At 26.0% G+C, this 14753-nt stretch overlaps 1 protein-coding gene across 1 annotated transcript in view; it reads left to right on the top strand.

Annotated features, from left to right (window-relative positions):
• Naa15-16 (N-alpha-acetyltransferase 15/16) overlaps positions 1 to 14753 on the top strand; it is a 71859-nt gene that overhangs the window by 8095 nt on the left and 49011 nt on the right. Inside the window, exons 6-16 of the mRNA XM_043040001.3 lie at positions 1190 to 1324; positions 3045 to 3192; positions 3278 to 3397; positions 3484 to 3579; positions 5518 to 5624; positions 5699 to 5771; positions 6538 to 6713; positions 9225 to 9377; positions 9630 to 9758; positions 10805 to 10954; positions 14161 to 14224. Of these exons, the coding sequence (XP_042895935.1) occupies positions 1190 to 1324; positions 3045 to 3192; positions 3278 to 3397; positions 3484 to 3579; positions 5518 to 5624; positions 5699 to 5771; positions 6538 to 6713; positions 9225 to 9377; positions 9630 to 9758; positions 10805 to 10954; positions 14161 to 14224 (1351 nt within the window). The remainder of the gene's footprint in view (positions 1 to 1189; positions 1325 to 3044; positions 3193 to 3277; positions 3398 to 3483; positions 3580 to 5517; positions 5625 to 5698; positions 5772 to 6537; positions 6714 to 9224; positions 9378 to 9629; positions 9759 to 10804; positions 10955 to 14160; positions 14225 to 14753) is intronic.

Genomic DNA, 14753 nt, shown 5'->3' with positions numbered 1-14753 from the left:
AATAAAACTTTACCTTAAAGTGATTTGAATTAGAAAGACTTGATTTAGATTGTTAATTTTAATTAATGGTATGAAAGTATATTAACTTATTGATACTGGTTATATCTTTAAATCAATAATATTATAAAAGGTTTCTATTTATTGATCTCAAAACCTATCTTTCTATCTATTGATCTAAAAACATGAGTTATTCAGTGCTCCATTAGTAAATATGTTAAAACTGAGTAAATTTTCTGCATAGAATAGTAACTCTGAAATTAAAAATAGCTTATTTTTGGGATTTGATTTTTACAGTTAAACTGATGATGGATTTTTGTTGTACTCTATTTGGCAGTATCTTTTGATGCATGTGAAATATAAGTCAGTCACCTTATCAGAATTTTAGATATGAAGTGGTATTTAAGATTCTCTATTAATATTTTCTCACAAATTATGCCTACACAATTCTACAAATAGTTTTTGAAAGATATTTAAATAGTAAACAGTTTTTAGATTCTTGTTAAGTATCTTTGTTTCTATGCTATTTAAGTTAAAGGGAATTTTTAGTGTCCCCCAAATTGTTTTTCATCAGTTTAAAATTACGAACTCAAAACCACAAATTTTATCCTTTTATTGCTTTAAGGAAAAATTCCAAAAAGCATCAAATATTTCTCCTGATCTAATAAAACAATCCCTTTACTTTTTACCTTTTTTACTAAAGTATTGTACTATCCACTAATACTGTAACATCAATAGTTTATTAAGTACAAAAAGTATCAAGAGAACACAAATTAGAACTTTAACCTAAAAAAGATGGGGGTGGGTAAAGGCTTGTTAAGTTGAGAAAATTTTAAATTTTTTTTGGTTTGTTTGCCTTTTTTAAAAGTAGTTTTTAAAAAATTATTTCAAACTATATTACTGCATTAAAAATTGTTTAATAAATGCAAAAAAGTGGAATAGAAATGTATCATTGTTACTACTGAAAAACCAGCTATAAATAAAAGTTATCTTTTATTAAAAAAAACTTCCATATTCAATTGCTGCATTAAATTTCCACTTTGTTCTTAGTTTGCCTTTTGAAAAATCCATTAAAATTATAACATTTTTGAAATTTTATTTCATAGGTCAATGAACCCTGGTATATGTCATCTAAATAGTTTATTATTTTACATCAATAAATATTTTTTAATTTTCTTCATTTTTTTTCAAGGATACAAGATATCAATTATTTATATCAAGGCCAACACAGAGGGCGTCATGGATAGGTTTTGCAATGGCATATCATCTTTTAAAAGATTACGAGATGGCATTAAAAATACTCGAAGAGTTTCGGAAAACGCAAACTGTGAGTGCATTTATGGTATTTACTTTTTAAGTTCATGATTGCATCTATACTAATTACTTATTTTAATTGTTATAAAGTGTGTTATATGATCTTGGATTATAATTTTCTGCTAGAAGTATTTAAATTATCAATTGTGAAGCTCTTTATATTAAAAGTAATTTTTTAGAAATGGTTAATACTCATTATGTAAATCCTGCTTAAATTCTAAATGATACCAAAATATTTTTTATAAATTATCCTATCCTTGAATAACGGATAATAGTGAAAAAAATATATATTATGATGGTTGGTTTAACAGTACTACAATCTTCATGTTTTGTTTGCTATCGATAGTATATATAGCTACCCTGCATTGAAAAATGAATTGGTAATAAGATTATTTTATCAAATATTTGTGTTTGATACTAAACTAGTGTAGGCATTCAATTATTTAAAAATGATATTGTTAATACTTAAGAAATTAATGTTTTAATATTTGATATTTATTTATGACAAAAAAAATTTCTTTAATTTTTTTTAGTAGGAAAAAACATGCTTTTTCTGGGTTAGTTTTTTTTAAATTATATATATATATATTTTTTTATGATTTTCCTTCTGCGGAAGGAACTTGCCATCATATGTTATATACTGATGAAACGTATTACGATCTCAAGTGTTATTTGAAAAATAATTCTTCAAAATGATTTTCTTTATATTAAAAATTTTTTTTGAAACTATTCTCTATCTCATGATGCTCAAACCAAGGCTCCTCACCTTTAATTCCTTAATTTCCTTTTTTTTTTTAAAGTGTCAAATATCCTCAAATATTAAACATTTCAATAAAAATCCTGAAATTTTTTTCTAAGTGAGCAAGAAGCATAAATATTTATCTAAAAAAAGAATTGAAGAATTTTATGAATTTAAGAATTACGTTATTTGCCATGAAACAAAGTATGTAATAAAATGTTCAACAGAGTCTTCATAGCCTGTTAAGTAAGGTATTAATCTGTTTCCAGTGTTAAAGACAATTACCCTTGATTTGATGGCATAAAAACATTCGACATGAAGGAAATATATATATTACGTTGTTTTGTGTGCATGTATTATCTCTCTACTCTCTGCCCCATCACTATATCATACTCTACTGTTTCTCATGAGAAAATCCTCGTATTTTGCTACTATTTAACAATTTTCTTGTTTAGACTTTTTCCCTTTTTTTTCTTTAAAAAAAAAAAATTGCATAACTTTTTTGAAAAATTGCAAGAAATTACTAAAACTATTACCAATTGTATATCTGCAAATCCATGTTAGTGTTTTTCAATTTGCTTCCATTAGAGAATCAGCATTCTTAAATTGTCCTTAAGTTCGGAGGAAATTTTGTTCTTAATTTTTATGTTTTCTGCTTCCAGTTGTGATTCAAACATATTGCATTATAAAACACAGCATAATCCTAATTTATTACACTTTATTTTGATGAGGTAATATATGAATTAAAGTAATAGTAAAACAATATTTTAATTTCAAATAAACAGGTATGAAAGGCAGTCGTTTTCGAAGCTAGAACATTTAGTAATTAAGTTCTGAAATGGCTGCCTATCTTTTATACATATTTATTTTTGCTTTCCTATCACTACCTAACTTCGTTCCTTTTGAAAATTGAATTTTTTATTTAAAAATGTGTATAGCTTTTGTGTTCTACTCTTCATTTGTTTATAAATTAATTTGTGTTATTTCTAAACAGAAACGTGGTTATGATTATGAACATAGTGAACTTCTGCTTTATCAAAACATGGTTATGAGAGAAGCTGATAGTTTAGAAGATGCTCTTAGTCATTTGAACAAATATGAAGAACAAATTTGTGATAAATTGAGTGTTATGGAAGCCAAAGGTTAGTTTTATTAAAATAATTTGTATTAAATATTTGTGTTTTACAATAAATCCAAAGTAAAATCTAACTCTAAAATTCATTTTAGCAAAGCTGCATTTAAATTTAAAACACATGAAAGAATCCAAGGAATTGTACATAGAATTACTTCATCGAAATCCGGAAAACCACTTGTATTATAAGGAATTGGAAAAAGCCATGCAAGCAGGTCTGATTTTGTTTAAATCTATATGAATTAGTGTGTTTAAATTAATGTTTTTCTGTTTTTAATATTTTTTTTTGTTTGAAACATAGAAACTATCGAAGAAAAAATGAAAATTTACACTGAGTTCCAAGAAAAGTTTCCTAGAGCTCAAACTCCTCAACGAAGGCCTTTAGACTTTACCTCAGGTAATTAATTATAGGTTATACTGAAGAGTAAAACTTTCGAATTTCTTTTTTTCTAATTATTTGTTTCTCACAATTTTTTTTTTTTTTTACATAATATTCAAAATTCTCAAGGCTGTTTTGCTGACATAATTATGTCCCAAATCTTTTCAATGCACTTCAATAAATGTAACAAGTTTTTAAAGAATAATTCAAAACTCTAAATTTTTTTTGAGGTATATTATAATATTATGCAATTAGTAAATGCTAGATGTGTTGCGTATAAAAATTTTGACATTGAAACCGTTTGATTCATTTGTGTTGAAGTTTTCATTTTTTTAATATTAGTATACTTTTAGATAATGCATGCAATATTATTATTCTAATTTCTGCACGGAATTATCTTTGGATAATCAAGTTTTATAATTATTTGCAAAATTTTTTTAAAAAAGTTCTTGAGATATGGCGAAATATGCGAAAAGCAAAATTAACATTAAGGGGCTTAAACTTAAAATCATATTTCCCAGAGTGTGACTTCCTGTTATATTTCTGGGATCAGAAATCCCAATCTGTCGGAGGGAAAAGTATGTTTATTCTGAGAAAGTACGTTTTAGTGTCTGATTTTGTAACTTAAAATATCGTTTACACCAATTATTTAGCATATTTGAGGAAACCCCTTCGAGCCATTGATTGAGTCCTAGAACATAAAGATTCAGTCATTAGATCAAAAGCAATTTAGGATAGTCCATTTTTTATTTTGTGCATTGTGCATGGATATTTTAATAATAGTGGTTCTTTATTTTAATTGTAGTGGCTTTTTCATCTTATTTATTTTGTTTTCTTATTCACATTCACTAAGAAAAGTAACTTTCTCTTTGTGTTCGGTTTTCAATACAATATTTTTGTAGAAAGTGTAAATATGTGGATTTTTTCAGAATTTTCATTGGTGTTTATCTTAACTGTTAATTTTTCTTCCATTTACTTCTCATATCATATATCACATTTTAAATTTTAATAAAATAAAATAAAAAAGACCTTTAACCATTGCTTAAAACCAATTTACCATATGATCAGGAAAAATGTTTTTGTTAAAAAATTACCAGGGACATATATAAACAATTGTCACATATAACAAAACTAGAGAAGGAGTTTGCAGTCCGTGTTATAGAAATAAAGATTTTTCCAATTTCTATACAGCGTTGAATGAATAATACTTTACTGTGAATTGTGGTCAAATATTATGCTAAGTACACCCGTGAATTTCTGGCCAGTTCTGGTTATTAATGATTACTTGCATGAATCCATTTAATTGAAATTATTGGAGGCGGTTTACGGCAGATCTGTTTTAAAAGCATTTATTTTCGGAGGATTTTCTTTGAAGGAAAAGTTTTTAAACCGATTCTAAAATGTAATGCATTCTAAGCATTGTGCTAGATATTTGGATTAAGTTCTGTTCTTATACTTTGCACGCTGTGTGTTTAATGCTTTGACACAATATGTTATGTCACTGATTATATACTTTTAGTTAAATGCCTATTCCTAATCTATTCAAGGTTCATTTTTAACGTAGTCTTTTTTTGGTATGATAATATTATTTAGTCAAAAATTTTAAATATGTATTTACTTTCTTAATTAGTATTTCAATTTATGATCATTTAAAAAAATAAAAATTAACTAAAACTTAATAAATTTGAACCAACAGCTACAGAATTAAGTTAAATTAAGTGAAGTATATTTCTTGCACATGGTTGAAGAGTGGAAAGTCATCACTTATTATTATATTACATTTATTGAGTTATAACTAATTTTGTGTTTAAATTAAAATTTGTGTTTGACCCTTATTATGCAATTAATGTTTTACATCTTAATGCTTCTTATTGTGTGTTTTTAAAAAGTAAAATTGTGACTTTATTCATTTCTTATCTAATATCCATTTACTAAATTTAAAAATCTTATTTCCAGGGGAATTATTTAAAACACTAGTTGGAAAATATATTCAAAAAGCTCTTCATAAAGGTGTGCCTCCTTTGTTTGTAGATTTACGTCCTTTGTACAAAGATCCTGAAAAAGTAAACATTTTCTCCAATTTTTCTCAGCCTAAAACATTTCTTAAAACATGTTTTTAAATGTTAATATATTTTAGGCTAAGATCATTGGGGATTTAGTACTTGGTTATGTTGATTGCTTGATCAAACATGATGTCTTTACTGAAGATAGTAAGTACCAGCATTTACATAATTTATTATTTCTTTTAAATACTAGTTAATGCAATATAAAGTTTTGGTCATTTATTTGGCTTGGAAGAAATATCGCAGCAAGAGGAGCTAAAAGATTTGTGAATCAATAATCTCTTTGTATTTTTATATTCATTCCATGTGTCAAGATTTTTAAATCTTCTATTGGGTTAGTAGAGGTATTATTAGTGTGTTATATTTCTTTTAATTAACAAAATAAAATTATGTAATAGCTTTGTATAGCCAACACTGTACAAATTATCCTTGAATTTATTTGCATTCTCATTCATTGTTCAAAATAGTCTAGGTGATTTTTGTTTGTTTTGAAAATTCAAATATTTGCTACTTATGCTTGATTCTATTTTATCCTTAAAGTGTTTGTTTTATTCTTATTTTAAAATTGACCTTTATAACCATTAGTTCTCAAACATTAATTCTTTTCTTTCTTACTGTCGATTTTGACCTCAGCTTTCTTTTATTTTTTTATTTTTTATAAAAAAAAATTAAAAAAATCCAGTACATACTGTACTGTACCTTTTACTACCTGCAGTAAAGCTGCAATCAGCTTTTATTGCTAATAAAAAAAACTAATTTCAGATTTTCTCTTTTTATATAAACACAGTTAACACAATTGTCATTGTTATTAACCTATATTACATTTTTATTAACACGTAACCATATTGCTACTAAATAATTTTTTGTGTGTTTTAAATAAAATATAACTAAAGTACCAATTTTAATTTTTCAGAAATAAATTCAAAAGAAAGAGAGCCTGCAACAGCTCTTCTGTGGGCATATTATTTCCTTGCTCAGCATTTTGACTATGTAGGTCCAACTACAAAAGCTTTAGAATACATTAACATTGCAATAGATCATACTCCTACCCTTATTGAGTTGTTTGTATGCAAAGCAAGACTTTATAAGGTAATTTTTCCACCCATAAAAATTTATAAGCTTGGAGGTATATTCAATTTAATGAAACTCTAATTGACTCTTGGTGTTTTATCTGTACCTTACTGCTGAAATTTTAATGGTTTGTCTAAATAATTATTAAATATATATTCAATCAAAATTAAAGTTGGTAAAGTTTGATTGACCCAATTGATAAATGTTTTGCTTCTCAAAATACTGATATTTCCATGTCATTAGTATGTTGTCAATGTTTTCTAAATAAGGTGAAATTATTAATTTTATTCATGTTTCGAAAGCATAAAATTATCTTTTGAAACATGAAAAATTTTCTTGTAATGTGAGTAAACTCTTAAAACCAAGTTATAAAACCTCTTTATTTCATAAATTAAATTTAAAACTCTTTTTAAACACTTTAATTATTTATTTATTTAAGCATTTAATATAATTGTCATTTGAAGTTAAATTATGTAGCTTGGAAATTAGGTTTTAATAATTTACTATAGATTCAATGTAACAGAAAAATAAGAAATGTATTTATTACTAATGAAAATGTTTAAAATGAGTGGGCATGTAGTAGCAAATATACTCAATGTACTACAAAAAGACAGACCATATACACAAAATAAAAAAATAATTTAACATGTTTTAAAAATCAATATTTTAAATCTTCTTACATTACCTCAAAGATAGTTTGAGTTTGTAATTAACAGAAGACAAGAAAGTATGTGTAGTTAATTAAATTGTTGTCATTTTGGTTATTTTTATTGTGTTTAATGTTTATTCTAACATTCAATTTTGCTTACAAATGGAATTTATCAAATTATTTCATATGATAAGAGCCTTTTACACTACCCCACAATAATAAGAGACACTGAGTTTTTGACATTTTTCTAAATTTCTCAAGAATTACTTACAGAATTATTTTGTAACTTTATATATGTTTAGTTCATACGATTTTTTATGCTTAGCCATAAGATTAAAAGGTTTCTGATGTTAATTTCAAAGAAAATAAGTATTTTTGAAACCCTGTGTTAAATCAAGTAATAAGTTTGTAACTTGTATCCATTACTTTAGTTGTTGTTTTTAATAACCATAAAATTTTGTAAAGCTAGAGTAAATATTTATGAAGATATGGACATTTTTATAAAAAGCTAATTGTTTTGCTATATTTTTATAAATATTCAATGGAATCAAAAAAAAATTTGAAGCAATTAAAAATTAATTACAAAATTATATATAATTAATTTTGCAAAATAATTTTTAAAAAAAAACCACAATATATAAGTTTTTAAGGTAGCTCTTTTTTATACTGCACGTGCGCAGAAAAATGTAAAACCTTTTTTTCTTTTGTAATGAATCATATTCGAGAATTAATGGAAAAAGTTTGATTTGAGTATCTAAAAAATTTAAAAAGTTTCAAGCAATTTTCTAAGTAGTTTTTCTACTTTTTCAAAGAAAGCTCAAAATGATCAGGGGTTTTCCTGAAGTTTCATTTTGTACTATTAACCCACTGGTGGTTAAGGAAATGGGCAAAATTGGGAGAATGTTTCTCCCCTACACACAGTTCCCCTATCAGTTAACATGGGAAAACCGGTTTTGCTATGCAGAGAAGACTGCAGGTTAAAATGCGACTTTTTACGTGCAGAACCGTCAGTGGGTTAAACAAGATTAAGCATCCCCCATAAAAGTATACTCTCTTTCCTTATACCATCACATTTTGGTTTTCAGACGATTATTGTAATTTATTATCAATTTTGTCTGATGATACAAAATAAATTTTGTGGAAAACTGATCACTTCGAAACTGCTAAAAAAATTTTAAGATATTCAAATCAAAATTTTTTTCATTAGTTGCCAAAAATAATTCACCACAAATAAATAAAAAAATTCAAAAATTTTCCTTGTGTATAGTATAAAATTACTACCTTGTACACTTATATCTTGCACAGTTTTTAGAGATTTTTTTTTTTTTAAAAATTTGTAATTGATTTTGAATTGCTCCAAAACTATTGTTTGATTCCATTGAATATTTATAAAGTTATAGCAAAAAAAATTAGTTTTTATTGTTATAAAAATGCCCATATTTCCATAAATATGTACTCAAGGTTTACGAAATTCTATGCAATTAATAAAAATAATAACTAAAGTAATCAATACAAGCTTATTGTTTGGTTTTCTGGCATGGGCTGTTCAAAAATGCTTATTTTCTTTGGAATTTATTGACAGTCTTCCAAACCTCTGAAAACTTTAAATTTTATTGCTAAGTGTAAAAAGTCACATGAACTTAAATGTCTCTAAAGTTATAAAACAATCCTTTAAATATTTTTTGAGAAATTTGAAAAAATGTCACGATCTTGGTGTCATTTTCATTATTGTAGGATAGTGTATGTTCAAATATTATGACATAAGTAAGACCATCTCTTTTTAGAAAATCTATGAGAATTGTTAATAGAAAAATATTTTTAAAATGTTTTGTTTCAATTGGCAAATTTTCTGGATTTTGGTACATATTCTTTTATTCCAGCACTCGGGCGATATCCAAGAAGCTGTTCATTGTTTGGATGAAGCCCAAGCCTTAGACACTGCAGATCGATATATCAATTCCAAGTGTGCCAAATACATGTTGAGAGCAAATATGGTTAAAGAAGCTGAAGAAATGTGCTCCAAATTCACACGGGTAAATTACTAGTTCTAATTGGCTTTTATTTGCATACCTTATCAAATTTGTCATTCATGCTTTTATTTATATCAAATATTGCAGTCTTTTTTTTTCCTTTTAATTTTGATTTCTATCCTCTATCAATGTTAGTGACCAAAATTTTTTAAATTTCAAATTTCATTTGAATATTTTTTAGTAGAAGTATTTGCTTTTTATATTGGAAATATAAATATTAGCTGTATTTTAAATTATTTTTTTTATATATATTAGGAGGGTGTTTCTTCTATGGAAAACTTGAATGAAATGCAATGTATGTGGTTTCAAACAGAGTGTGCTTTAGCATATCAGAGGTTAGGGAAGTGGGGTGATGCTCTTAAGAAATGTCATGAAGTTGACAGGGTAAGTTTTTCTTTTGAAAGTGTTATTGTTATGTTTAATTATTCCAATATTTCATTCCTTTTTCTGTTGTAGTTTTGTAATTAACTTGAACATGTCAGAAAAAAACTTGCTTTTTAAGACTTTTTTTACTAGTAGAAAATTTGAAATTCTGATGTAAAATTCACTTTTAAAAAAGAACTAAAAAATATACAGAAAGGGAAATATACAGAGGAAAATTCTGTATCGAGTTTCGAAGGGACTTTGGTAAATCTGAAAAATAGATTTTTCCAGATAATAGTTTTTTAAGGTGTAAACAAGCATCATGACGAGTGTTCCGAAGAAAAAAAAAATTAAATGGGTGATAACTATTGCCAATTTCAATTTTTGAAAATAAATGATAGTGAGCAGATAAGTTGCTTTCTTTTTTTCTTTTTCATGAATAAAGCCACGTTTCTCTCTTTTTTTAATTTTTTTTTTTTACTCCATTTGATGTAAAGAATTAGTTTAGCAGATATTCAGATTAAAATAAAATCGAAAAAAATAGCCTCCAAAACTGCTGTTTTCTTTTCAACAACTCTTTCAGTGTATGTTTATTGAAGCAGAATAATTATATAGGTATGAAAAATGCAGTGAGAAGTAGGAAAAAAAATTTTTTTTTAGAAAGTAAAACATATGTTTACTTTGATTTTACTATGAGAGCCCGGAAAATAGACATTTTGTTTCTGTTTCCGGAAGTCTAAATATGGGACTTAGCACTAAGTACAAGGTTTCTGATTTAAGTACTAATTGTTTTAAGATTTGATTTCAATCATCATTCAAAGCTATTCCAAAATGTAAACCCACTAGTGCTTTAAAATTTTTTTAAAATATTTATTATTATGATTATCTTTAATGAGTATAAATGCTCTTAATCGAAGTAATTATTGTGACTATCAGAATTTTTATGCTCTTTAGTTAATATAATTATTTGAATTCACTTTTTTTTTTATATATATCATTGTGTTATACTTCCACTTTGTTGATTATCACTTTTTGTAACACTTTTGCTTTTCATTTCCCTTTTTTAGCATTTTTCAGAAATTATTGAAGATCAATTTGATTTTCATACATATTGTATGAGGAAAATGACATTGAGGGCATATGTAGGATTGTTGAGGTTAGAAGATGTTCTGCAATCTCATCCTTTTTACTTTAGAGCTGCCAAAGTTGCAATTGAAGTAATTTTTCTTTTGTCTATTTTTCTTTAAATATTTTGTGACTATAAAAATTTCAAAATGTTTAATTTGCTCTATATATTCTATTTTAACACAAAATCAATTTTGTTAAATTGTTCTTTTTTGTGCTGTTATAAAAAAATTTTAAACTATTCTATATCTCAAAGCAGAAATGCACTTGTTGAAAATTGTAACAGCAACATGATTGCAAATTATAAATCAGCACATTCTTTTTCAGTTTTATCTGAAGTTAACCTATTTTTGTGTGATTATTGTCGTTGAGGATTCAAATAATTATCTATTTTAATGATACAACATCATTAATATCATTTGAAAATATGTTCTGAATATTTTTGTTGTTTTTAAAGAATTCTCCGTATTATTTATGAAACTACCATTATAAATTTCACCATATTAACTGATGCTTCCAATAGTAGCTTTAAAAAATGATGTTGTTATTTGAGAATTTAAATAGATTTATTTAACATTTATTTTAATAACATTTTATTTTAATCATTAATCCTATACCTGTTTAATTATTAAAAATTGTATTAATTATAAATGTTAGAATCAAAACCAAAATTGTATGAAGCCTTAAATACTGTTAACTGCCTTTTTTTCTTTCTTTCCTTAAGTAAAACCCTGAAATAATATGAAACTATTTTTAAGTTACGTAGGAACATTGTCATTATAATATTATTTAAATATATTAATTTTTAATACATCTTTGATAACATAAATGAAACATTGATTTTATGCTTTAGTAAGTGCAGGGATGAGATTCTTTCGCGGATTTCCGCTTTTTTTTTTTTTAGATTTTTCCATTTTTCCCGCTAATTTCCGCGGAAATTTTTATGAAAAAGTTTAAATATTTTATGAGGAATTTAATTTTCCGCGGAGCGAAAGCATTGAAGTCCTCATTCCTCCCTCTGAAGTTTCTCAAAAAATCATTTCTTTGGGATAAAACTGGTTGACCTTTATACAGAGATGATATTTTTTCGCTTTTGCCTTTCGAATTTCAGCCTTCTTATCAAAAACTCGGATTCTCTAAAAGTTTCGTTTTTTTTTTTAAATAAATATCCCGCTTTTTTTTTTTTTTTTTTTTTTTTTTTTTTTTTTTTTTTTTTTTTTTTTTTGAAAATTCAATTGTTAAAATAAAATAATCATATTTATTTACAATTTTCAAAGATAAACAAAAAATTCAAACTACATCCTAGCTGCTAACCCTTCCGTATTTTTACTTATTTTAGCTATTTTCTCTTCACAGAAAATAAGATTTTCCGTATTTTTATTCGTCAGCTGGATAGCTCGTATTTTTGCAATTCAGGCGTCATGACCCTGTTGTCTGGCGTGATCATCACTATTATTGCCAGTAGGCAATAATAGTGATGATCAATTGTTTGTCACATGGACAGAGGAAATTTACAGAAAATGAGCAATATTATCCTGAAGAATGTGGATATTTTCTCAAACAAACACGTGGGATTTACCACAATGAGCATCAATGTAAGGAGATGAGCCTTGAGGAAAAACTGGAATACCAGTGAGGAAAAGCAAACAAAAAAGAAAAATAAATAAATAAAATAATAGAGGTGGATTTGGGGTGAAGATATTTATTTGCTCATTCACTTAATCTTGTAAATTTTTACTTATTATGTCTAAACAAAAACAATACAAACAAGCCTTTTAGAAATCATAAGTCCAGTCTCTCGCGATTTTAATATTAATCATCGATTTTGTATTTACCTGATTTAAAAGTTGCGCTATGCGATTCTTATTTACGCTATTCAAACATCGCACATCATGATTCTTAGTTACGAGATTTAAAAATCCAATATCGCGTTTTGCATTTTATGCATTTTTAAAATCGATATTTTATTATCAAACATCGATTTTTGTATTTACCTGATTTAAAAGTTGAACGTTGCGAGTCTTATTCAGGCGATTTAAATATCGTACATTGCGATTCTTATTTACGAGATTTAAAAATCCAATATAGCGATTTGTATTTATGCTCTTTTAAAACCCTATGTAGCGATTGGTATTCATGATTTACGTATTTGCCTGATTTAAAAGTTGAACGTTGCGAGTTTTATTCAGGCGATTTAAATATCGTACATTGCGATTCTTATTTACGAGATTTAAAAATCCAATATAGCGATTTGTATTTACTCGCTTTTTAAACCCTATGTAGCGATTCGTATTCCCGCGAGCATAAAATCCTATGTCGTGACTCGTTTTTGCGGTTGTAATATCGAACATCGATTTTCGTATTTTTAGGAAACCCAATCCAATAAAGTAATTTGTATTTACGCTTTTTAAAACCCTATGTAGCGATTGGTATTCATGCGAGCTTAAAATTCTATGTCGTGATACGTTTTTGCGGTTGTAAAATCAAACATCGATTTTCGTACCTAAACGTGCTTTAAAAATTAGACATAGTGATTTGTATTTGCGCGGTTTGAAAATTATGCAATGTGATTCGTGTTAACGTGCTCTAAAAATTACGCATCATGATTTGTATTTCTGCATACTTTAAAATTCTATATAGAGTTTCATATTCACGTGATTTAAAAGCCTCATATCGGGATTCATATTGTCTCCATTTAAAAATAAGGCATGTGATTAATATTTATATATTCATACAATTTAAAAATTAATCATCAGGATTTGTAATCACATGGTATACAAGTTTAAAGATCTCACTCTTGTCAAATTTTTGTGTGTGTGTGTGTATATATATATATATATATATATATATATATATATATATATATATATATATATATATATATATATATATATATATATATATATTCTTGGATTTCCTCTTTTTTACTTTCTGACTACTCTCATCCCTGTAAGTGTCAACAAGTTTAGCAATGTTAACAAATTTTGTTACATAGTTTTTTTTTTTTTTAAAGAAACGTTAACTTTTCTATGCAATTTATGAATTGCATTATGAATGCAATTTATGAATTATTTATTTGTCTAAGAAGTGCATGCTGCATTTATTGTATATAATAAATTTAAAAAAAAAATAACCTAATTTTTTTTCTTCAATTTTAATTTTTTCTTTAAGTAATATTCACTTGTTGAAAGAGTGAAAATATCATTTTAAAAATATTTAATAATTAATAACTTTTTTCCCACCTCTTTTACTTTTTTATTTTTATGATAGTTTGTTCTAAAAATTAAAATTTTTCTAGGTTTACTTACATCTATATGACAAGCCTTTAAGAGAAAATGAAATATCAGAAGAAATTACTACAGGTAATTAATTACAAATTCCATTTTGATCTGTAATAGATATACATGTTTTTTTTTCATGTTTATATTTCAGTTTTGAGTTACTAGTCTTTTATTTTAAGTTCATGAGCCATTGTTTTTGTTACATAGTCACTATTTGTAGTTAGATTAAAGAAAAAGAGTTGCAAGCACTAATGCAGATTTCAAAATAATTTAAGGTATCAAAAGAAATATATTTTAGATCCAACATCTTTTTATTTGAGTTAAAAAGGCCAAAATTTAATTTTAAAAAATTGAATATTAAGGGCCGTCAACTAAATACATGCATAGTCCAAAGTCGTAAAATCCTACCTGCAAGATTCCTTGATTCTGACTAGACTTTTCAGACTTTTAGTGAATTCAGTTATCTTCTGAAAAGAGAAACTTTTTAAATTTTGCTTAAGCACATTATGAGGATGAATTCAAGGGTCATGCTCAGCAAATCTGAAAAATACATTTACAAATCTTGTGGATTCTGTAAATTATTCTACAACAATGAATAAAAAAACAAGAA

The sequence above is a fragment of the Parasteatoda tepidariorum genome, chromosome 8 (genome assembly GCF_982258835.1).
Source record: "Parasteatoda tepidariorum strain Cologne lab strain chromosome 8, Ptep-v5.0, whole genome shotgun sequence".
NCBI lineage: Eukaryota > Metazoa > Arthropoda > Arachnida > Araneae > Theridiidae > Parasteatoda > Parasteatoda tepidariorum.
Note: the sequence above shows the minus strand (reverse complement) of the source record. Positions and strands in the feature narration are given on the sequence as shown.